General features: G+C 44.7%; 1 protein-coding gene across 8 annotated transcripts in view; it reads left to right on the forward strand.

Annotated features, from left to right (window-relative positions):
- The window catches only part of robo2 (roundabout, axon guidance receptor, homolog 2 (Drosophila)), an 895,654-nt gene that overhangs the window by 850,420 nt on the left and 19,594 nt on the right, over positions 1-25,640 (forward strand). For 6 of the 8 annotated variants that reach the window (XM_060833859.1, XM_060833864.1, XM_060833860.1 and 3 more), the window contains exon 25: positions 22,107-22,289. The exons of the other annotated variants lie outside the window; for them this stretch is intronic. In XM_060833859.1, the coding sequence (XP_060689842.1) occupies positions 22,107-22,289 (183 nt within the window). The remainder of the gene's footprint in view (positions 1-22,106; positions 22,290-25,640) is intronic. 8 annotated transcript variants of the gene reach the window in all.

Below are 25,640 nucleotides of genomic sequence, written 5' to 3' on the forward strand. Positions count from 1 at the left end.
GAGGGGCGGTGTGAAGGAGAATCTTCATCTTACTGGAGCAGCGTCGAGGGGCTGAGTGGCCTTCCTCTGCTCTTGCCTCTCTGTGCGCCCTATAGCTAATTTGATGGAATATTCTGAAGATTCTAGATTTCCTTTTCTCTATTCTTACATGGGATGGGGGCGTCACTGGCAATGCCAGCATTCATTGCCCATTCCCTCATTGCCCTTGGACTCAGTTCCTTGCTTGGCCAGACCTGATATGATGGCAGATTTCCTTCCCAGGAGCATATTGCTAGACCATCTTTTTATGAATGATAGATGGATGATGGTTATATGCTCACCATCACAGAGACTAGCTTTCAATTTTAGATTTATTCATTAGAACATTAGAAGAGAAGTAGGAGGAGGCCATTCAGCCCTTCAAGCCTGCTCCACCATTCAATATGATCCTGGCCGACCATCCAACTCAGTCCCCTGCTCCCACTTCCTCCCCATACCCTTTGTTCCCTTAATCTGAAGAATTAAAAAAACAAACAAAAGCTAAAAAAACCTCTCAGTCCGTTGTTTTTTAGATCTTACTGTGAAAACATTGTTTCTGTTCAAAATACTAAGGGCATATTCTTCCAGTTTTTGACTGAAGTAGAGTAGCAGGCATAGTAACAGGCAGCTCACTGGGTCTTAGGTCCCTCGGATCTTTGGTTGGTCGCTCTGTGGGCTTTCTGCTCCAGTCAGGTACTGGGACAGCGATGATGAATCCGAGGGAAAGTACCTGGTCAAACACTCAGGTACAGCACCCTCAAAGAGCTGCTGACGTGGTCTCTGATTGACCACTTCCGGGTCTCCATTGTTGGTGAGTTAGGAAGGACAATGGGACCTTGAATTCTGTGGTGGTGAGGACATGGCAGTGGTATTCCATGATTCCATCCCAGACAATGACATTCCCCTCAGCAGCTTCCATGACCCATCTCAGTAGGGGAAGGTTCCGCTCTCAGGTACAGCCAACAAAGGAATGCTCAAGAGAATGAAGCCCAGGAATGATGGAATCTGTCAGCTTACAGCAAAACCTTCTTCCAAATTATATCAGAGTCACATTCTGGCTGTACCATCTGCTGTTGGCCCTTTGAAATGTCTGAAAAATATGACTGATTTGGAGTTCTACACAGCCTTTATCCCAGTCTCACTCACTCACCCACCCACCCACACAAACACACGCACTCAAACAGGCTCTCTGTCTCACACAAACGCACATGCTGTCTGTCTCTATCTCAGTCTGTCTCTATCTCTCTCTCTCTCTCTCTCTCTCTCCCTCACACACACAAACACACACACATCATCTTCAAGTCAAGACTCATCACATAACAACAACAACTAGTATTTATATGACAAGTTCAATACGGTAAAATGTCTCAGGGCACTTCACAACTTATTTGAGAAAACTTCTGACACTGAATTCTGAAAAAGGACATCAGCGCAGGTGTTAGTGAGTTTTAAGAAGATTTGTAGCTCATGTTGATGTTCTGGATGTAGGTTTGCTCACTGAGCTGGAAGGTTCGTTTTCAGATGTTTTGTCACCCTACTTGGTAATATCATCAGTGAGACTCCGAATGAAGCACTGGTGGTACCGCCCGCTTTTTATTTATGTGTTTTAGTTTCCTTGGGTTGGTCATGTCATTCCCTCTGGTGATGTCATTTTCTGTTCTTTTTCTCAGGGGGTAGTAAATGGGATCCAAGTCAATGTGTTTGTTGATAGATTTCTGGTTGGAGTGCTATGCTTCTAGGAATTCTCGCGCGTGTCTCTCTTTGGCTTGTCCTGGGATGGATGTGTTGTCCCAGTTGAAGTGGTATCCTTCCTTATCTGTATGGAAGGATACTAGTGAGAATGGGTCATGTCTATTTGTGGCTAGTTGATGTTCATGTATCCTGGTGGTTAGTTTTCTGCCAGTTTGTCCAATATAGTGTTTGTTACAGTCCTTACAAGATATTTTGTAAATTACATTTGTTTTGCGTTTTGTCAGTATGGTGTCTTCCAAGTTCATTAGCTGCTCTTTTAGTGTGTTGGTGGGTTTGTGGGCTATCATGGTTCCAAGGGATTTGAGTAGTCTGGCAGTCATTTCCGAGATGTTTTTGATGTAGGAGAGAGTGGCCAGGGTTTCTGGATGTGTTTTGTCTGCTTATTTGGGTTTGTTGCTGAGAAATCGGCGGACTGTGTTCATTGGGTACTCATTCTTTTTGAATACACTATTGAGGTGATTTTCCTCTGCTGTTCATAGTTCCTCAGTGCTGCAGTGTGTGGTGGCTCATTGAAATAATGTTCAAATGCAGCTTCATTTGTGGATGTTGGGATGTTTGCTTCTGTAGTTCATTATTTGGCCCTTATGTGTTGTTTTCCTGTAGAGGCTGGTTTGAAGTTCCCCAATGGCTGTTCACATTACTGTGACATCTAGGAATGGCAGTTTGTTGTTGTTTTCCTCCTCTTTAGAGAATTTTATACCAGTAAGGGTATTATTGATGGTCTTGAAGGTTTCCCCTAATTTGTTTTGTTTAGTGATGACAAATGTGTTATTCACATAGCGGACCCAAAGTTCGGGTTGGATGGTTGGCAGAGCTGTTTGTTCAAGTTTCTGCATTACTACCTCTGCTAAGAAACCCTGATATTCGAGATCCCGTGGATGTTCCGTTGGTTTGTCTGTAGGTTTTGTTGTTGAAGGTGAAGTGGGTGGTAGGACATATATCCACTGACAATACTGTCCTTGCTGATGAAGTTGGTGGTGTTTGGTGTATGTGTCTTTGGTTCTTCTAATATTTAGTCAATGTTTCCTTGGCCAAGTTGATGCTGATGGATGTGAACAGGGCTGTTACATCATCCTCTTCTATCTTGGTGTCTTTGTTGATCTTCAGGAATTCTTGGGTGGAGTGGACGGAGTGGCGTGAGTCTTCTACTGAGTGTGTTAGCCTTTGATGTAGCTGCTTGGCCAATCTGTAAGTTGGTGTTCAAGGTAGCGAGATTATGGGTCTGAGGGGGGGGGCTCCTGGTTTGTGAGTTTTGGGTACTCTGCAGAAGCGTGGTGTGTTGGATCTGTCTGGTTTCATTTTTGGGAAGTGAGTCTTAATTTAGTTTTCCAGATTTCTGAAGGTTTTTGAGTAGGGCTGTGATTCAGTTTTCTAGTTGTGGGGTTGAGTCTATCGCTACTTGTTGGTAAGTATTGGTATTTGCAAGTAGTGCATTTGGTTTTTCAATGTAGTCTCTTTGATTTAAAATGACTGTCAAGTGTCCTTTGCCTGCAAGTAGGATAACAATGTTTTTATCTGTTTTTTTAGTCCTTCTAGTGCTTTTCTTTCTTGTGTATAGAGTGTGTTTCCTTCCTTTTTCCTGTTTAACATTGGTGCGACTGTCTGAGGGTTTGCTGGGTTTCCTCTGTGAGTTGGTTGTCTTTCAGTGTTGTTTCTAATGCTGCTAAGAAATCTTTCTTGTCCTCATCCTGGAAGTTGTAATTTAATCTTCTTACTAAGACGGTTTCATTGTCTGTTAAGGATCAGTCAGATAGGTTTTTTATCCATGTTTCTGTGTTGTCTGTGTTGTTATTTTGTCTAAGTTTGTCTAGTTTTTTTTGCAGGTCGACATTTTTCATTTTTCTGTGTTTGTAGCTGTCTAATGTCTATGGCTTAATGTGCTGTCTCTGTCCCTTCATTATTTGTTGTACTAGTGAATAAAGTTTTTTGGCACAAAATTTCCTGGTTGTATTTACAGAGCCTGTTATGGGCATTATTAGTCATTTATCTAAGCATTCTGTGCCAGTTTTGCTCTGCTATTCTTTTGGCGAGTGGGGTGTTAAGGGGAGGTTTGTATTTAAGGCATTTAGCTAGTGCCTGTTTCCTTAGGTACTTGTGTGGGAACTTCACAGGTGGTGCTCTGTCGGATTAGCACAGGTTACTCGGAGAAATTGAGGACTGCGGATGCTAGAGATCAGAGTTGAAAAGTGCGGAGCTGGAAAAGAACAGCCAAGGAGCAAGAGAGTCGATGCTTCGAGCATGCATCCTTCATCAGGAAAGCCATTCCTGACCAAGGGTTTATGCCCGAAACATCACTTCTCCATTAACACAGATGACACAGCCCTCTATCCAGTAAAGTTAGTACAAAAATGATTTTTGAAAAAGACATCCCAATAGCATTCATGTAACCACTGCCAATTGTTGCAAAAACCGCTCTGGTTCATTAATGTCTTCTGGGGATGGAAAACTGCTGTCCTTAGCCTGGACTGACCCATATGTGACTCCAGACCCAGAGTAATGGGGCTGATCCTTGTCTGAGGTTACAGATTGGCAATAAATGCTGGTCTCGCCAGTGATACTGATGTCCATGAACAAATTAAATAAAAGGATGGGCATACCGTGTATCTTCAAGTGGGAGATAGATATAAGAGGAGTCAATGGATGCTGGGTGGAATGAAACCTGAGAGCCCAGGCAGATGTAGACATGGTCACTACTGATGGAGTGAGAGATCAGAGGTGGAGGAGGAACACAGAGTTCTCTAAAGGGTAATAAGGCTGGAAAAGTTACAGAGATTGGGAGGGGGTAGGATCATGGCATGGGGATTTAAAACCAAGGATGAGAATCTTAAAATCAGAACCACAGTGGAGTGCAGGGATTGGCCCAGGCAAATGGGAGTTGGTGCAGGTGAGAAGGTGAGGAGGAATTTCGATGAATGCAAATGGAGAAGGTTTGCAATGTGGGGAGTGAGTCAGGAGAGCTTTGGACTGGCTCATTGTGGAGGGAACAGACACTTAATGTAGTCCTGAAGCTGGTGAGGAATGGACAGAGTCGGGCAAGTGTGATTCTCTCACTCTGGTGTCGACAGTAACTCTGATCCAGAGGTAAAGGCTCAGCAGACCATAGAAAGATGGTAAAAGCAATGCCCCTCTTCAGCTCCAACTTTCCTACTTCTGAAAGGGAAAGTCTCCAGTCATCTGTCAGAATCCAAACCATGTAAATAACTGAATGGGAAGCCATCCGAGAGGCCGTTTACTATTGCCTGCTGTGTGAAATGTACAGAACTGAACCAACATCTCATTGGCTTGTAGGTTTCCTCTCAAGGCTTGGTGGATCCCCAACAGTCCAGGATGTCTCACTTGGGAATGTCTCGAAGAACAAAGCGGATTCATTATGTCAGCAGTACCCATGGCATCTGAATTGTATAGGACTGGAAGAGGCAGTTTAACTAGGCTTATACTCTTAGCCCTGAAGCCAGCAAAATATATATTCCATCCCTTCTTAAATTTAGCACAATCCATCCATTCAACCCAATAGTTCTGGCTGCACACACCACCCTGGTTTATTCCAGTATTGTAGAACATGGCGGTTTGTTTGATGGGTACAATGTAGAGGGAGCTTTACTTTATATCTAGCCCTGTGCTGTCGCTGTACTGGGAGTTTATTTAAAATTCAGTTACAGGATGAGGTCAGGCCAGCATTTATTGCCCATCCCTAATTGCCCAGGGGGCAGTTAAGAGTCAGTCACATTGCTGTAGGTCTGGAGTCACATGTAGACCAGAGCAGGAAGGGATGACAGATTTCCTTCCCTAAAGGACATTAGTGAACCACTTGGGTCGTTCTGACAATGGATTCATGGTCATCATTAGACTCTGAATTCCAGATTTTTTTGCATTTAAATTCCACCATCTGTTGTGTGGGGTTTGAACCCAGTCCCAAGAACATACCTGGCTCTCTGGATTAACAGCCCAGTGGTAATAACACTAGACCATTGCCAACCCTTAAATGTATTTGATGGAGGCAGTGTAGAAGAGCTTTATTTTGCATCTAACCCTGTGTTGTCTCTGTCCTGGGAGTGTTTGACGGGGACTGTGTAGAGGGAGCTTTGTTTTGTATCTAACACTGCTGTATCTGTCCTGGGAGGGCTTGATGGGGACGGTGCAGAAGAAGCTTTGCTTTGTATCTAATCCCGTGCTGTCCCTGTCCTGGGAACTTTACTCTGTGTGTTGGAACTCTTGTGACCCTGTAACTTCCAGAAATGATTTGCTAACTTGAAGCTTTGTTCTAAAGAGCTGTAAAAATCTAATAGAGGGAGTGCTGGGAGGGGTAAGGGATAAGGTTCTCCGAGTACGGTTCCTGACAATCGATCCTAAAGTCTTCTGCTGTTCACAGTCCTAGTGTGTCACCATTCTCTATGAAAACATTCTCAGTTCATACTCTGTGGAATCACGATGCTCATTGGTTCACAGTCTGGAGGATTTGTGCAAATATTACACGCTTGTTAAGAAAGACATAGAGGCCCCTTTTCATCTCATAAAAATGTTAATATGGCAATTAGCCTCAGCATAATGGTTGATGTGCTCACTCCCTGTTGGTTAATGGATCTGGGAACATACATTCATGGATCAGGATACTTTTAGCATGAATAGTTGCCTAAAAAAAATAGATGAGTAATCATAAATTTATTTTACTATGAAAGATGTAATCAACCCTCAGTGAGACAGTGTATTATCCAGGCATTTTATTGTTCAGGTGCAGTTTGCAGAAAACGTTTAATATCCTAGTTAAACTCCTCCTGTCATGAACAGAATTAATTTTAATGTGCATGCAAATACCTTGATTAGAGATAACAGCTTAAAGACCCAATAAGCTCTCCTGAATGTTCCATTTTGAAGTGCTTTGTGTGACTAAATGAACAAGCAGAAAGTTCAATACATTATCTTTTTGGCTCATCTCTCCTCATTGAATCATGTTGGCCATTCAACTTATCGTGTCTACATTGTGTTTTGGAAGAGCGATTCAGTTAACCCTTCACCTCCTGCTCTTTTGCCAAGCCCTGGAAGTTTTACCTGTGCAAGTATATATCCAAATGCCCTTTTGGCAGTTCCTATTCAACCACGCTGCGCTCTTTCAGACAACATGTTCTGGATCACCACTGTCTGAGAAAGACATTTTCTCCTCATTAACCTCACGCTGCTCTTTTCCTGTTGACCTGTGGCTTGGTTTAGTCAAGGGCTTGGTTAGGCTGGACGGTTGATCTGTGGTGCAGAGTGCGTCCAATTTCTTGCACCAGCTGGGATAGCCATTAAGGACTCTCCTTCTCCCCTTGACTCTCAGATGAAACCACAACCCAGTTGAGTCTCTCAAGAGAGAGCGAGCAGTCCTGTGGGACCATGGCAACTTACAATCTGAGACTTTTTTTATTCACTCATACGATGAGGGCATCACCGGCTCAACCAACATTTATTGCCCAGAAGGCACTTAAGGATCAAGCGCAGTCTGAAGTCACATGGTAGACCTACCAGTAAGGACGGCAATTTCCTTCCCTGAAGGGCATTAGTGAACTAGATGGGGTTTTTCCAACAATGGTTTCATGGTCACTATTAGGCTCTTAATTTCAGATTTTTTATTGAATTCAAATTCTAACATCGGTCATGTAAAGACTAAGACCTAGGTCCCCAGAACAATGACCCTGCCCCCCCCCCTTAAACGTACCGACCCTCCTGCCAATATTACCTCCATCCAAAATTCTCAAGTGTTCCAGCACGAGTCAAAACTCCCCTTAATCTTCTCGAAACATGTGAATCAGAAATATCCCAGTCTCCTGACATTCCCGAAGTTCCTCACTCCCAGTTTCAGTTAAATTCCTCCATATTCTCTCCATGTTTAGTGAGATTGTGCCACCCTCACATTTAAACATGATCAATTTTGTCAGAACTTTATTTCAATCATGCAGCAGCGCTGATGTCTTCCTAAGTTTCTCAAAGTCTTTCTGAATTCTCAGATCAACTACAGCAGGCACGGTTACATAACAACACAAGACACAAGACAATCTCCTACATCTTAGAGCATTCACAGCCCTCAGTAATGTCTCTGGAAACTTTATACATTCACTCATGGGATGCGGGAGTCGCTGGCTAGGCTAGTGTTTAAAGCACATCTCAGTTTGCTTTTGAGAAGGTGGGGATGAGCTGCCTTCTTAAACCGCTGCAGTCCACACAATACCCTTAGGGAGGGAATTCCAGGATTTTGACTGAATGACCGTGAAGGAACGGTGATATATGTCCAAGTCAGGATGGTGAGTGGCTTGGTGGGGAGCTTGCAAGGAGTGGTGTTCCCATGTATCTGCTACCCTTCTCCTTCGAGATGGAAATGGTTGTGTTTTTGGAAGATGCTGTCTGAGGATGTTTGGTGAATTTCTGCAGTGCAGCTTGTAGATGGTACACACAGCTGTGACTGAGCGTTGGTGATGAGGGAGTGGAAGTTTGTGGGTGTGGTACCAATCAAGCAGGGGCTATTTTGTCCTTGATGGTGTCAGGGATTGCTCTCTCAAATGAGTGCTTTGAGACTTTTAACAAGCATTGAAGAGGGCATACGATGCTGCAGTTTAATAAGCCATGCAAAAGACAGCTCCCTTGACAGTGCAGCTCCCCCTCAGCACTGCACCAAAGTTTGGAGCTCAAGACTTGGAGTGGGAATTGAATCTGAAACTGTGTGATGCTGAGAGAAAGTGCTACCAAACTAAACCATAGCCAGCACACAGTGGAGTAACTGTCAAAGTATAGCCATTCCCTTAAAAACCCTACTAAAGAATGTATTTGCATTAGTTAAGGGTTGCAGAATTATTTTTATTATTCTGTCATGGGATGTGGGTGTTGCTGGCTGGGTCATTATCTATAGCCCATCTCTACTTAGCCTTGAGAAGGCGCTAGTGAGTTACCAGGGCAGTCCACACGTTGTAGAGACATCCATAATGCTGTTAGGTAGCCCCAGCCTGCTGTTAGGTAGCCCCAGCCTGCTGTTACAGAATGAGGAGAGTAGATAGCAGGTACATGACCAGAGGTTCAGGGAAGGGAGCCGGAGGAACCTCTAGGCTGGAGGATATGAGACTGAACACTGTGTGGCAATTGAGAAGAAGAACGCATCTACTTTTCAGATGAGATTACGTGGCAGCACAGTTGAATAAAATGGACATTTGAGGTTAGGACTGCCTTGTTGAGGCTACACAGACTGGCTGGAATGGTCATTTCAGAGTAACAAAATGCCCCTCACAGTCTCAGGGGTTCACAGCAATCTACTGCCAACAAAGCAAAATTTCAAGTGTAGTCACTATTGTCTTGTAAGGAAACCAGGAAACCAATCTGAGCACACCAAGATCCATAAGACATAAGACCATAAGACATAGGAGTGGAAGTAAGGCCATTCGGCCCATCGAGTCCACTCCGCCATTTAATCACGGCTGATGGGCATTTCAACTCCACTTGCCAGCATTCTCCCCGTAGCCCTTAATTCCTTGTGACATCAACAATTTATCAATCTCTGCCTTGACGACATTTAGTGTCCCGGCCTCCACTGCACTCTGCGGCAATGAATTCCACAGGCCCACCACTCTCTGGCTGAAGAAATGTCTCCGCATTTCTGTTCTGAATTGACCCCCTCTAATTTTAAGGCTGTGTCCACGGGTCCTAGTCTCCTCGCCTAACGGAAACAATTTCCGAGCGTCCACCCTTTCCAAGCCATGTATTATCTTGCAAGTTTCTATTAAATCTCCCCTTAATCTTCTAAACTCCAATGAATACAATCCCAGGATCCTCAGCCGTTCCTCATATGTTAGACCAACCATTCCAGGGATCACCCGTGTGAATCTCCACTGGACACGCTCCAGTGCCAGTATGTCCTTCCTGAGGTGTGGGGACCAAAACTGGACACAGTACTCCAAATGGGGCCTAACCAGAGCTATATAAAGTCTCAGTAGAACAACAGTGCTTTTATATTCCAACCCTCATGAGATAAATGACATTGCATTTGCTTTCTTAATCACGGGCTCAACCTGCATGTTTACCTTTAGAGAATCCTCGACTAGCACTCCCAGATCCCTTTGTACTTTGGCTTTACGAATTTTCTCACCATTTAGAAAGTAGTCTATGCTTTTATTCTTTTTTTCAAAGTGCAAGACCTCGCATTTGCTCACGTTGAATTCCATCAGCCATTTCCTGGACCACGCTCCCAAACTGTCTAGATCCTTCTGCAGCCTCCCCACTTCCTCAGTACTACCTGCCTGTCCACCTAACTTCGTATCATCGGCAAACTTCGCTAGAATGCCCCCAGTCCCTTCATCCAGATCATTAATATATAATGTGAACAGCTGCGACCCCCAACATTGAACCCTGTGGGACACCGCTTGTCACCGGCTGCCATTCTGAAAAAGAACCTTTTATCCCAACTCTCTGCCTTCTGTCAGACAGCCAATCCTCAATCCATACCAGTAGCTCACCTCGAACACCATGGGCCCTCACCTTGCTCAGCAGCCTCCCGTGTGGCACCTTATCAAAGGCCTTTTGGAAGTCTAGATAGACCACATCCACTGGGTTTCCCTGGTCTAACCTACTTGTCACCTCTTCAAAGAATTCCAACAGGTTTGTCAGACATGACCTCCCCTTACTAAATCCATGTTGACTTGTTCTAATCAGACTCTGCTCTTCCAAGAATTTAGAAACCTCATTCTTAATGATGGATTCTAGAATTTTACCAACAACCGAGGTTAGGCTAATTGGCATATAATTTTCCATCTTTTTTCTTGATCCTTTCTTGAACAAGGGGGTTACAACAGTGATCTTCCAATCATCCGGGACTTTCCCTGACTCCAGTGACTTTTGAAAGATCTCAACCAATGCCTCCGCTATTTCCTCAGCCACCTCTCTCAGAACTCTAGGGTGTATCCCATTGGGGCCAGGAGATTTATCAATTTTAAGACCTTTTAGCTTTTCTAGCACTTTCTCTTTTGTAATGGCAACCATACTCAACTCAGCCCCCTGACTCCCTTTAATTGTTGGGATATTACTCATGTCTTCCACTGTGAAAACTGATGCAAAGTACTTGTTAAATTCTCCTGCTATTTCCTTATCTCCCATCACTAGGCTTCCAGCATCAGTTTGAAGTGGCCCAATGTCTACTTTTGCCTGTCGTTTGTTTCTTATGTATTGAAAGAAACTTTTACTATCATTTCTAATATTACTGGCTAGCCTACCTTCATATTTGATCCTCTCCTTCCTTATTTCTCTCTTTGTTATCCTCTGTTTGTTTTTGTAGCCTTCCCAATCTTCTGATTTCCCACTGCTCTTGGCCACTTTATAGAATCTCTCTTTTTCTTTAATACATTTCCTGACTTCCTTTGTCAGCCATGGCTGTCTAATCCCTCCCTGGATAATCTTTCTTTTCTTGGGGATGAACCTCTGTACAGTGTCCTCAATTATACCCACAAATTCCTGCCATTTTTGTTCTACTGTCTTCCCCGCTAGGCTCTGCTTCCAGTCTATTTTTGTCAGTTCCTCTCTCGTGCCCTCATAATTACCTTTATTTAACTGTAACACCATTACATCCAATTTTGCCTTCTCTCTTTCAAACTGCAGACTGAACTCTGCCATATTACGATCGCTGCTTCCTAAGGGTTCCCTTACTTTAGGATCTTTTATAAAGTCTGGTTCATTACATAGCACTAGGTCCAAAATAGCCTGCTCCCTTGTGGGCTCCATGACAAGCTGTTCCAAAAAGCCATCCTGTAAGCATTCCATGAATTCCCTTTCTTTGGATCCACTAGCAACATTATTTACCCAGTCCACCTGCATATTAAGTCTCCCACGATCACCATGACCTTGCCTTTCTGACATGCCTTCTCTATTTCCCAGTACATGTTGTGTCCCTGGTCCTGACCACTGTTAGGAGGTCGGTACATAACTCCAATTATGTTTTTTTTGCCTTTGTGGTTCCTCAATTCCACCCACACAGTATCCACATCATCCGACGCTATGTCATTCACTGCCATAGATTTAATTTTGTTCTTAACTAACAGGGCAACCCCACCCCCTCTGCCCACCTCCCTGTCTTTTCGATAAGTTGAAAATCCTTGGAGGTTTAACTGCCATTCCTGACCCCCCCTGTAACCACGTCACTGTGATGCCTACCTCATCATAATCATTCACTATGATCTGTGCCATTAGCTCATGGGCTTTGTTACGAATGCTACGAGCATTCAGGTAAAGTGCCTTAATGCTAACTTTATCATTGGAGACATTGGAAGTCATAAGATGTCCGAAGTTATCCTTCCTTTTTGCTGCATTCCCAGTCTCCCTCAAGTTTAAATCCGCCTGCACATATGCTATTCTGTTGCTTATCTTTCCATTTAACTCCATACTCCCTGTCGCTTTCACTTTCCCTTCCCCCCAACTCAGAAGTTTAAAGTCCTACTGACCACCCTATTTATCCTCTTCGCTAGAACATTGGTACCTGATCGGTTCAGGTGGAGACCGTCCCAACGGTACAGATCCCCCCTGTTCCAAAACTGATGCCAATGCCCATGAAGTGGAATCTCTCTTTCCCACACCAATCCCTTAGCCATGTGTTTACTTCCCTAATTTTCTTATCCCTATGCCAATTGGCACGTGGCTCAGGCAGTAATCTGGAGATTATGACCCTTGAGGATCTTTATTTCAATTTCCTTCCTAGTGCTTGATAATCCCCAAACAGGTCCTCCATCCTAGTCTTGCCTATGTTGTTATTACCAACGTGGACCACAACAACTGGATCCTCCCCCTCCCACTCCAATATCCTTTCAAGCCGGTCAGAGATGTCCCGTACCCTGGCACCGGGCAGGCAACACACCATGCGAGACTCCCGATCCGGATACTATCTGTCCCCCTAATTATAGAATCTCCTATAACCACTACTTGTCTATTTGCTCCCCTCTCTTGAATGGCCTTCTGTACCATGGTGCCGTGGTCAGCTGGCTCATCCGGTCCAGAGCCCTTTTCCTCATCCGTACAGGGAGCAAGAATCTCATACCTGTTGGACAAGGTCAAGGGCTGAGGCTCCTGCACTCCTGAACTCAGGTTCCCCCTACCTGCCTCTCTTACAGTCACACTCTGATGTCCCTGATCACTAACTGAATGTGAATTACTTAATCTCCCAGGTATGACTGCCTCCTGAAACAAAGCGTCCAGGTAACTCTCCCCCTCCCGGATGTGCCGCAGTGTTTGAAGCTCAGATTCCAGATCATCAACTCTGATCCGGAGTTCTTCCAGCAACCAACACTTGCTGCAGATGTGGTCACTGCCATTCACAATGGGATCAGCCAGCTCCCACATCATACAGCTACAGCTCATCAGCCAACCAGCCATCTCTGCTTAGTTAATTACTTTGTTACTTTGTACAGGTTTGAGTTAAAATCCCACATGCAGTTGCTCTGTTTTCGGCGATAGTGCTCAGCTGTTTGCCCAGCTTCCCTGCTGTTCTTTGAAGTTGTGGCTTGGGTTATTTAACATTCAACCAAGTAGGTCAATGCTTGCTTTCATATCCCATCTGAAAGGTGCTGCTTCCAACATAATGTTTCCTGCAAGGTTTGTGAAGGTTTGTAGCTCAGGTTGAGGTTTAGGGTGTAGGTTTGCTCACTGAGCTGTAAGTTTGGTATCCAGATGTTTCATTACCTGGCTAGGTAACATCATCAGTGGTGACCTCCAAGTGAAGCGAAGCTGTTGTTTCCTGCTTTCTCAATGCAAGAATACTCTTTCCTCAACACTGCACTGACAGACCCAGCCTTGACTATTTGCTCATACCTCCAATGTAATAGTTGAGTCCACAATCTTCTAATTCATGAGATGGTTGTGCTATCACTCAATCCACTGATGGATTCCAGTCTGACTTGGACAGTTCTTTACTTAGCTTTTCTCCTCTATCAACTCCCAACAGTTACTGAGTTAAGAGGAGGTGGTGGTCTTGTGGTATTGTCACTTGACTAGACGTCCCAAGACTACTGGTAGACTTGGGTCTGAATCTCACCCTGTCACATGTGAAATAAGTCAAATTTGGCTTTTGGCAAAGAAGCTTGGGAAAGGGCTTCCTGGCACATCGGTAGTGTCCCTACCTTTTAGCCTGGAGACCTGGATTCAAGTACCAATCTCAGAAGTGCATAATGACATCTTTGAACAGGCCAATTAAAAGTAAAGCTAGGTTATGGGTGACTATCTAATGATTGTTAAACACCCATCTGGTTCACTAATGCCCTTTAGGGAAGGAAATCTGGCATCCTTACCCTGGTCTGGCCTACCATTCCTGACCAAAAGCAATGTGGATGACTCTTAACTGCCCTTTGAAATGGCCAGTCAATTCAATGGCAGTTAGGGAGAGGTTATAAAATCCCAGATCCCATAAAAGAAGAAAACTGAATAGGAAATGACATAACACACTGTTCCCTTGGCAACCTAATCATCCTGTCAGGCTTGGAATCGATTTAGTAATCTGTGCTGAGTTAGCTGGTAATTTAAAGATGCGTGGCAGCCAATCAGAATACAGCAAGATCCCACCACCAGTAATAGGATCAATGAAGCCATTTTGTGATAAGGTTAGTCTCGTGATAAACATTGGCTTATGTCCCTGGAGGAGAGGACCACAATAGTGGTCAGAGGATCTTTTGCATCCCCTTAGAGGCTTTAGTTTAATGTCTCACCTGAAAGGCAATGGATCAGATTTTGTTGTCCAATTAATGGTCATAGAGTTGTACAGCATGGAAACAGACCCTTCAGTCCAACTCGTCCATGCTGACCCGGTATTCCACACTGGGGAGTGTAAATTGTTCTTACAATTAATCAAAGGTCAATGGCAGAGAAATGTGCAGGCAAAGGGTTGGTATCAGGTTAAGAAATGACTGAGGATGGCTGGCTGGGATGTTCACTCTGCAACTTCTATATACCTCATTGTGAAATGCATTCACTGGTGTCAAGCTTCTGTCTTTGAATTCCGTATGCCACACAGCATTAAATTTTGCCATTTCTAACATGATAAAAATTTATTACTACCCAACATCCTCTCTGGCACTGAAAATTAACTTTTGTCATTCTTCTTTCTTCAAGCATCAATGGAGGATCTGGATTTCTTTTCATTTCCCTTTGTCTTCATTTTCTTTACTCTCTGTTGAATATTTCTTTCTCTCTATTTCTATTTCTATGCTTGGTTTGATACAGAATACATCCTCACTAAGTTACATGTCCTTTCCAGTTACTGTGATGTTAATTGCATTATCCTTCAGTTGGGGTTGGTTGTGGATACTTAAATCCTCCTGGAGGTTCCAGGGCCCGGATTTCCCATGCTATGTCACCTTGGATGTGGAGGGGCCCGTCCCTTCATGTGGGGCAGCCTAGAATGAGAGGTCAAGGCTTTAGGATAAGTGGGGGGGGGGGCATATTTAAAGCAGGCTCACTGTGATTGAGTTTGACCGAAAGCATCTGCGATGAGTCCACGTGACTGTGTCCAAGTGGTCCCTGCTCTGGCATTGGAATTGAAAGCACCTTTCCCCGTGCTGTATCAGCTCATGTCAGAATTCCCAACCGTGTAAATTGAAATGCCAGGAGTTAGCTTTGAAACAGGATAAGGTCATTGCCCAGGAAAGAAGTCTGCAGTTTGAAACAGCACACACACACACACACACACACACACACACACACACACACACACACACACACACACACACACACACACACACACACACACACACACACCAGCCTGGTTTGGCAGCACTCAATCCATATGGAATTTGAGATGTATTTGTTCAGACCAGGGTAGCCAATGTCATATTGGGTTTTTGTTTTGAATTAAATTCCCCAAAGCTATTCTGTGGCCCATTATTTGACATTGTGTCACGGTTTCCCAGAGCTTACGTTACACTGGTGTTTCTGCTCTGCATTCTGCTTCAGCTAAGTCACTTTCATTTCACGTGGAATGTTAAATGTTTTCAACTGTTGATTCGGGTGCAGTCGCATTTCTGAGCAACTGCTGCAAATGTGTTGCTGGTCAAAGCACAGCAGGTTAGGCAGCATCTCAGGAATAGAGAATTCGACGTTTCGAGCATAAGCCCTTCATCAGGAATAAGAGAGAGAGAGCCAAGCAGGCTGAGATAAAAGGTAGGGAGGAGGGACTAGGGGGAGGGGCGATGGAGGTGGGATCGGTGGAAGGAGGTCAAGGTGAGGGTGATAGGCCGGAGTGGGGTGGGGGCGGAGAGGTCAGGAAGAGGATTGCAGGTTAGGAGGGCGGTGCTGAGTTGAGGGAACCGACTGAGACAAGGTGGGGGGAGGGGAAATGAGGAAGCTGGAGAAATCTGAATTCATACCTTGTGGTTGGAGGGTTCCCAGGCGGAAGATGAGGCGCTCCTCCTCCAGCCGTCGTGTAGTTGTGTTCTGCCGGTGGAGGAGTCCAAGGACCTGCATGTCCTCGGTGGAGTGTTTCTTCTTTCACTCACCTATTGCTATTTTTGGTTTCATCTCATTCTGTTGCAAAGGGTCCTGCTCCTGCAAATGTAAACCACTGACTGACACATCCCAGCAGACCATATGTCCCTCCTCTCTGCCTTCCCCTCTTTGTTGATGCTCTCATTGTTCCTCTGTGTGAGAATCTAGAACTAGGGAACATGGTTTAAAAATAAAGGGCTGCCCATTTAAGAAAGAGATAAGGCAGGATTTCACCTCTTGAAGTCAGTATGGATCATTGAGGATACTCAAAGCTATGTGAAATAGGGTTTTGATCGACACTGGTGTTACTGATTAATGGAGCTGTCTCCAGACACTGAATCCCTTCACCTGCTCCTAATGGACAGTGCGGTGGCTCAGTGGTTAGCACTGCTGCCTTGCAGTGTTCAATTCCAGCCTTGGGTGACTGTCTATGTGGAGTTTGCACATTCTCCCTGTGTCTGTGTGGGTTTCCTCAGGGTGCTCCTGTTTCCTCCCACAGTCCAAAGATGTATAGTTCAGCTGGACTGGCTTTGCTAAATTGCCCATAGTGTTCAGGGATATGTATGTTAGGTGGGTTAACCATTGGTAATGTGGGACAATGGGGTTGGAGTGGTTCTGGATGGGATGCTCATTGAGAGATCAGTGCAAGTTGATGGGCTGAATGGCCTCTTTTTGCACTATACTACAATCTGTTGGGAAGGCGAGCATGTTGCAGAATGTTTTCCAGTTGATACAATCCAATGACCCTTTTCTGGCAATGTTAGAAAATAGAGGGATTTCACAGCCAGTCACTACTAATAATGACATACCAGTCTCAAGCACTCAGGGGTCATCCTATTCGTCTCTTTCTTAGCAATTGTCCCTGTGTACTATCTGCCTGCCTGACCCGTGCGTCAGTGCTTATGCTTCTGGTGCCAATGCCAAGGGAGTGCTGCATTGCCAGAGGTGCCATCTTGTGCAATGAGACATTGCATCAAGGTCTCTGTGTCATATTTGCCTACTCTTTGTTTCCCTGTTCCGGAAGATTTTCTGTAATACTCTTCGTCGGAGTTCAGATATTTCCCAAAATACTAGGATGTGATCATTCACCTCCTTTCTGGCCTATGGAATCTTGTTTTGCAAAAATTGGCTGTTGCATTTCCAGCCGTACGACATTAACTCATCAACTTAAATCCAAAACGTTTGTTGTTCTCTCTTTCCTTTTCTCCAGTTATTCTGCCTTCCTTCTGTGTGCAACAGAAACACAGCAATGTAGAATATTGGAACAGGAGTAAGCCAATTCAGCCCTTTGAGCTGCTCCACCATGCAGCCAAAAATGGGCTAACCCTGTGTCTCCTTGCTGTACTCCAATGCTTCCCCCTTGATACCTTTAGTGTCTATCCCTTCCCTTCTTGAATGTACTCAGTAACTTGGCTTTCTCCCATTGTCTGTGACAGAGAATTCCTCAGTTTCACCACGTTCTGAGGTAAGAAATTCCCTTTCCTCTCTGTCTGAAATGGCCTACCATTTATCCTGAGACTGAGGCCCCTTGATCAGGCCAGGGGAACACACAATCCCAGCATCCAGTCTGTCCAGCCCAATCAGAGTTGCATACATCTCACTGAGATTCCCTCTCATTCTTCAAAATTCCAATGAATACAGTAAATACAGTCTCTCTGATATGATAAACCTGCCATCCCAGGAATCAGGGACTTTGGCTGCACCCCCTCTATACCAAATGAAGCTTTCCTTAGGTAATGAGATGGAAACTGCACGTATGGTCTTTTTGTGAATATCTAAATGAGGAGCAGGCATAGGCCATTCAGCCCCTCAAGCCTACTTCACTCTTCAATTGGATCTTGGCCGATTGGATTGTAATTTCCATTCCACATTCCAGCCTCCCTCAATAACCTATCACCCCCTTTCTTAATCCCTGTCTGCTTTATAAATATTCAAGGACTGTGCCTCCACAGAAACAGGAGAGGAGAGGTTACCTTGTTGGGAGTTTTCTATAAGCCTCTGAATAGTTCCAGAGATGTGGAGGATAGGATAGCAAAGATGACCCTCGAAAGGAGTGAAAGTGACAGGGTAGTTGTAATGGGAGACTCGAACTTTCCAAGTATTGACTGGGAACACTATAGTTCAAGTACTTTTCACAGTACGTAGACAGGCCAACAAGGAGCAAGGCCACATTGGATTTGCTACTGGGTAACGAACCTGGCCAGGTGTTAGATTTGGTGGTAGGTGAGCACTTTGGTGATAGTGACCACAATTTGGTGATGTTTACTGTAGTGATAGAAAGGGATAGGTGTATAATTTTGATGCGATTAGACAAGATTTAGGATGCATAGGATGGGGAAGGAAACTGCAAGGGATAGGCACAATTGAAATGTGGAGCTTATTCAAGGAACAGCTACTGCAGGTCCTTGATAAATATGTACTGGTCAGGCAGGGAGGAAGTGGTCAAGCGAGGGAGCCGTGGTTTACTAAAGAAGTTGAATCACTTGTCAAGAGGAAGAAGAAGGCTTATGTTAGGATGAGATATGGTGGGTTATTTAGGGTGCTTGAGAAATACAAGCTAGTCAAGAAAGACCTGAAGAGAGAGCTAAGAAGAGCCAGGAGGGGACATGAGAAGTCATTGGCGGAAAAGATCAAGGAAAACCCTAAAGCTTTCTATAGGCATATCAGAAATAAAAGAATCACTCGGGTAAGATGAGGGCCAATCAAGGACAGTTGTGGGAGATTACGTGTGGAGTCAGAGGATATAGGAGAAGCACGAAATGAATACGTTTTGTCAGTATTTACACTGGAAAAAGACAATGTGGTCAAGGAGAATACTGAGATACAAGTTACTAGACTAGATGGGATTGAGGTTCACGAGGAGGAGGTGTTAGCGATTCTGGAAATTTTAAAAGTAGATATGACCCCTGGGCCAGATGGGACTTATCCTAGGATTCTCTGAGAAGCCAGGGAGGAGATTGCCAAGCCTTTGACTTTGATCTTTATGTTGTCATTGTCTACAGGAATAATGCCAGAAGACTGGAGGATAACAAATATTGTCCCGTCATTCAAGAAAGGGAGTAGAGACAACCCTGGAAATTATAGACCAGTGAGCCTTACTTTGGTTATGGATAAAGTGTTGGAAAGGATTATAAGAGATAGGGTTTATAAATATCTAGAAAGGAATAGGTTGATGAGGGATAGTCAACACGGTTTTTGTGAAGGGTAGGTTATGCCTCACAAACCTTATTGAGTTCTTTGAGAAGGTGACCAAACAGGTGGATGAGGGTAAAGTGGTTGATGTGGTGTATATGGATTTCAGCAAAGCGTTCAATATGGTTCCCAATGGTAGGCTATTTCACAAAATATGGAGGCATGGGATTGAGGGGATTTAGAAGTTTGGATCAGAAATTGGCTAGCTGAAAGAAAACAGCTAGCTGAAAGAAAACAGGTTGTCGATGGGAAACATTCATCTGGTGTTCAGTTACTAGTGATATACCACAGGATCTGTTCTGGGTCCATTGTTGATTGTCATTTTTATAAAAGGATGAGTACATAGAAGGATGGGTTAGTTAATTTGCAGATGACACTCAGGTCGGTAAAGTTGTGGATAGTGTCGAAGGATGCTGTAGGTTGCAAAGGGACATAGATAAGCTGCAGAGCTGTGCTGAAAGGTGGCAAATGAAGTTTAATGTGGAGAGGTGTTAGGTGATTCACTTTAGAAGGAGTAACAGGAATGCAGAGTACTGGGCTAATGGTAAGATTCTTGGTAGTGTAGATGAGCAGAGAGATCTCGGTGTCCAGGTACATAGATCCTTGAAAGTTGCCACCCAGGTTGATTGGGTTGTGAAGGCATACGGTGTGTTAGCTTTTATTCTTAAGAGGGATTGGGTTTCAGAACCATGAGGTCATACTGCAGCTGGACAAAACTCTGGTGCAGCCGCACTTGGAGTATTGCATACAGTTTTTGTCATCGTATAGTAGGAAGGATGTGGAAGCTTTGGAAAGGGTTCAGATGAGATTTGCTAGAATGTTGCCTGGTATGGAGGGAAGATCTTATGAGGAAAGGCTGAGGGACTTGAGGCTGTTTTTGTCAGAGAGAAGAAGGTTGAGAGGTGACTTGAGAGATATAAGATAACCAGAGGGTTAGATAGGGTGGACAGGGAGAGCCTTTTTCCTTGGATGGCAATGGCTAGCATGAGGGGGCATAGCTTTAAATTGAGGGGTGATAGATATAGGACAGATGTCAGAGGTAGTTTCTTTACGCAGAGAGAAGTAGGGGCATGGAACGGCCGGCCTGTAACAGTAGTAGACTCACCAACTTTAAGTATATTTAAATGGTCATTGAATAAATTTATGGACAAGAATAGAATAGTGTACATTAATAGGCTTCAGATTGGTTCCACAGGGTGGCGCAACATTGAGGGCCAAAGGGCCTGTACTGCGCTGTAATGTTCTATGTTTTATGTTTTATGTTCTACATCCTTTCCAGCGTGACAATTCAAAAAGACTCATGATCCTCTGAGGCAAGAAATTTCACCTGTTTTAACTTACTATTTCTCTCTTTCTGTCAATCCCTGGCCTCAATTTAAATAATGGGTTGGTTTTGAGTTGACAGAGAGTGAACTGCGTTGGTAACTGTATAAAAGAGGCCCTTGTAAATGTCTTTTTCTTCAAGGAAAATTGGGATTTTACTGCTAATCATGTCTCACACCGTGGGCATGTTCAGACTTTCAATGACCTTCCATTGGCTGCAAAACAGTCATTGCAGTCTCAATGGGCAAAAGTGAGGGCTGCAGGTGCTGGAGATTAGAGTGAAGAGTGTGGTGCTAGAAAAACACAGCAGGTCAGGCAGCATCCGAGGAGCAGGAGAAACGATGCTTCGGGCAAAAGCCCTTCAACAGGAATGATTCAGTCACAATCTCTACCCCTTGCCCTGTTGTTGTCCTAATCTGTATCTGTAAGAAGATATCATTTCTACTGTCCGGTTCTCTCATGTAGTGGGCAGGTGTGATGGATAGAGTGCTAGGATCACACATCCGCGGGACACTTCTGATTACTCAGAGCTGTCGAGTTCTGAAGCTGTTCATGCAGTCATTGAACACGGAGAATTGCATCTTCCATCTTCTTGGCCCTGACCCCTCCATCCTGACCCAGTTGCCAGGTACCTTACTTGCACCTTTACTCTTTGATTCCTTTGAGTTGCTTGTGGGCACTTTGAAGAGCTGAAGAAGTTTAAAGCTTTGTTTAATTTGGAAGTTGGGTGAATGGATACAAACTCGAACGAGCTGGGTCCAAGTTTGCCTTATTGTGGGAAGACAGTTCGCACTCTGTCCTTTCACAGAGTGACTCAGTTAGTCCCACTCCCTCAAGTTCTTTCCTTACTGGCCTGTCAGCATTCTCGCCCTGAAAATCACACTGAAACTCTTCCTCCATCGTTTCGGGCAGTGTGTTCCAGATCGCTGGCGAATCACAGTGTAAACTCATCCCTGAAACCTATATCAATCACCTTACATTTCTCGTTACTAATCCTTCCATCACTTGAATCTGTTACTAATCCACCAATGCACTTTTTAGTTTGACCACCTCTTTTAAATCTCCCCTTTGCTTTCTCTCTTCTAAAGAGAGCACTCCCAGTCTCTCTGAGGAGCTGAAAACCCCTCACCTCACCTCACCTCTGGGAACACTGCTGTCAATCTGCTCTGCACTCTCTACAACTGAAGTGTGCAGAGAATTTTGCTCAAAACTCCATCTTGGATGGGATGATTGTTTTATAAAGGTTGACCTGGGTCCTGCCTGTATACCTGAGAATCCTGTCTGCTGTTTTGTTTCAGTGTGAGGTGTTGCTGTGACGATTTCTCATCAGCCTGACCTGCCTCTGTTTTCAGGTTCAATGGTAAATGGATGGGGTTCCGCCTCTGAGGAGGAGCGCAATATGTCTAGCCGGCGATCTAGCGCTGCCAGCTCCTCCTCCAACTCCATCTTCACTGACGGCGACTTTACCCAGGCTCTGGCCACTGCGGCAGACAGGGCTGGCTTCAAGATGGAGGGCACCAGCTTAATGAGGACAGGTTTGTACCCAACGCTGCCTTTGTGCTAAGAGAAGACTCAGCACACTTTGACAAGTCTTTGGTGTGGCCTCTCTCTCTCTCTCTCTTTCTCTCTCTCTTTTTCTCTCCCTGTCTCCCTCCTCTCTTGAATTCTGAACTGGGACTTGCGCTAGACCTTGCTCTCGAGTCAATTTTAAGATGCATGGCTTGGCAATCTGGCAGTGGGCTTTGATTGTCTCTACCCCACCTCTCACTCTGGTCAACTCTCGTGCCAACTCTCTCAAGGATAGCTGCATGGTCATGTGCTCCTTACCTCTTTGTACCATGTTACGTTGACCTTTGCTATTGGTTGTGCCCAGGGCATTGGGCCTGGTTGATTTTGTATCCTTACAGCTTCCTTACTCTCAGATGGTGCTAAGTCTTAATGTGGACCCAGCTCCTCAGGCAAATCCACATGGTGAGAAACAGGGAGATGTTTGACCTTGAGAATCCAATCGTCACCCATTCTGTGCAATCAACACATGCTTGCTTTCAGGTGGAGTGCACAAATAGTGTTTGGGTGCGGGAACCAATCCCTCCCCCTTAACCCACTCCTTCTCCTCCCTTGGCTGTCAAAACTAATTGGTGCACCTTTTGACTGTCCTCACTCCCTCATCCCACTCCGATTCAACATGACTCAATGTACGTTGAGAACCAAAAAGTGTGGCACTTGAAAAGTACAGCCGGTCAGGCAGCACCCGAGGAGCAAGAGAGTCGATGTTTCGGGCATAAGCTCTTGAGATTACGTTCAAAACGATGATTCTCCTGCTCCCCGGGTGGTCCCTGACTGGCTGTGCTTTTCCAGCACCACACTTTTTGACTCTGATCTACAGCATCTGCAGTCCTCACTTTCTTGTAGGTTGAGACACCCACAACAGATCGCTCATTTAAGGCTCAGAGCAAAATTCTGTGGATGCTGGAAATCTGAAACAACCACAGAGAATTGCTGGAGAAACTCAGCAGATCTAGCAGGATTTGTGGTGAGAGAAAGCAGGGTTAACTCTTCAGTAGAAGAGTTGTATTGGATTCAAAACATTAGCTCTGTTTCTCTCTCCACAGGTGCTGCCAGACCTGCTGAGCTTCTCCAGTGTTTGTTACTCAATAGAGGTTCTGGCTGCAGTTCTCAAATCACTGAGTGGGACAGTTCTCTGTTTTCTCCTCAGTACATTGCATTTATATGGCACCTTTAACATTTTAAGACATCACAAGGCACTTCACGGGAGCATGGTCAGACAGAATTTGAGACTGAGGTATGTCGGATTTTAGAGCTGAAAATGTGTTGCTGGAAAAGCGCAGCAGGTCAGGCAGCATCCAAGGAGCAGGAGAGTCGACGTTTCGGCCATAAGCCCTTCATCAGGAATGTCCGAAACGTCGACTGTCCTGCTCCTTGGGTGCTGCCTGACCTGCTGCGTTTTTCCAGCAACACATTTTCAGCTCTGATCTCCAGCATCTGCAGTCCTCACTTTCTCCAAGTCGGATTTTAGGACAGGTATCTGAAAGCTTGGTTCAAGAGCAAATCTTGGTCAAGAGATGCTAAGGAGTGTCTGACAGAAGGAGAGGGAGGTAGGGAGATGGATATTGAATTCCAGGACTTAAAGCCCAGGCAGCTTAAAGCATAACCTCCAAAGCTGAACTGCAATGAGTGCAGGGTTTTCAAGATACCAATGATTGGTGAAGCACAGTGATCTGAGAGAGTTGCAGGGCTGCAGGCTAAGGATCCTGGTGTCTGAAAAGTTTTCAGACATCCTGTATTATTGCCTTTGCTTCCCCACCATGACCCCATCCGTAACCACGTCCTACCATTCATCTTCCCAGCAATGTGTTTGATGTTGTCTCCAGGGGAGCAGGGCAAAAATAGCTGAAATGCTCCCTCCCGGGCAACATCCTGGTGAATCTCCTCCGTGCCCACTCCAGTGCAGTCATCCTTCCTATAATGTGGTGGTTAGAACCCCACACAGTACTCCAGCGGTGGCCTCACCAAAGTTCTGTATAGCTTCAATATAACCTCCCTGCTCTTATAATCTATATCTCAACTGATCAAGACAAATTTCGCATATGCCTTATTATAACACCTATTAACCTGCTCTGCTACCTTCAGTCATACTGGACTTAAAGCATTAACCCTGTTCCTTTCTCTACTGTCAAAAGTCAGACTACACCAGGTTATAGTCCAGTAGGTTTATCTGAAATCATTGGCTTAAGAGGCAATGCTCCGAAAGCTTGCGATTTCCATTAAACCTGTTGGACTCCAGCTGGTGTCATGTGACTTCTGACCTTGTCCACCCTCGTCCAACACCAGCACTTCCACATCATGGCAACAGATGCTGCCAGACCTGCTGAGTTTCTCCGGCAATTCCTGTTTCTCTTTCAGGTCTCCAGGATCTGTTGTATTTTGTTTTTGTTTGGTTATTTGACAGGACCAATCTGTGGAGAAAGGGAAGCGTCAGAAACAATCGCTGTCGATTAGGGCAGTCCTGACTTTCCTTTATGAGCGATGGCAAGCTCTTTATTTCAAGTGATTCTATTTGAGGCCACACGAGTTTCAGCTCAACAAGAGAGGAATTGAAATTGAAGATGAAATACCTGACAGTTCTGAGAGCCACTTAGTTCATTGATCCACTAGAGACCGGTGTAATTACAGAGTACTTCAGAGATGCTTTGGCTTCGTGCTTGATGGCTTGTTGAGAAATTTACTTTGAGTATCATGTCCACTTGGATGTACACTTTGTGCCTTCAGTGTCTCTGATTCCAATGACCCTTGATGTCGAACTGTCCCGATTATGCTTCTCTTCACACTGTTGTTGGTCGTATCGCCAGTGACCCTGCAACTGTCTCTCTTTCTCTTTCTCTACATCTCTTTCTTCACTGTGAGGATTCCCGGGTTGTATCTGAATCCCGTTGTCATCATTTCGCCCTACTCTATCCAGGCTCCTGTTTCCCAGGTGGGACACAGTCTGAGGGTGTCACTGTATTATCTGCTGATGCACTGACCATATGAACACATACTTTCTTTCTATCTGGATAACCTCCCTCACATAAAAACCCCAAATGCCTCCATAATTAACAATAGGAAAGCTATGGACTATTCTGGTTAATGTCACATTACTGAAAATCAAAAATCCTCAGATTGGATCTATTGAGTACAGATTCAGACATGGGTGTCCGGTTCAGGGTGGGGTGTGAATTCTGAGAGGAACTTTTGATGTTCAGAAACTTCTGCTTTGGACGGTGAGAACCATTTTCTGATTCTGAGACAAACAGGGTGTGGAATTCTGACATGATTATTGCCTTTCACCAACGGATTTCCATCGACAATGGAGATGCGCTGGGAGT

This window comes from Hemiscyllium ocellatum, chromosome 12, assembly GCF_020745735.1.
Source record: "Hemiscyllium ocellatum isolate sHemOce1 chromosome 12, sHemOce1.pat.X.cur, whole genome shotgun sequence".
In the NCBI taxonomy this organism is placed as follows: domain Eukaryota; kingdom Metazoa; phylum Chordata; class Chondrichthyes; order Orectolobiformes; family Hemiscylliidae; genus Hemiscyllium; species Hemiscyllium ocellatum.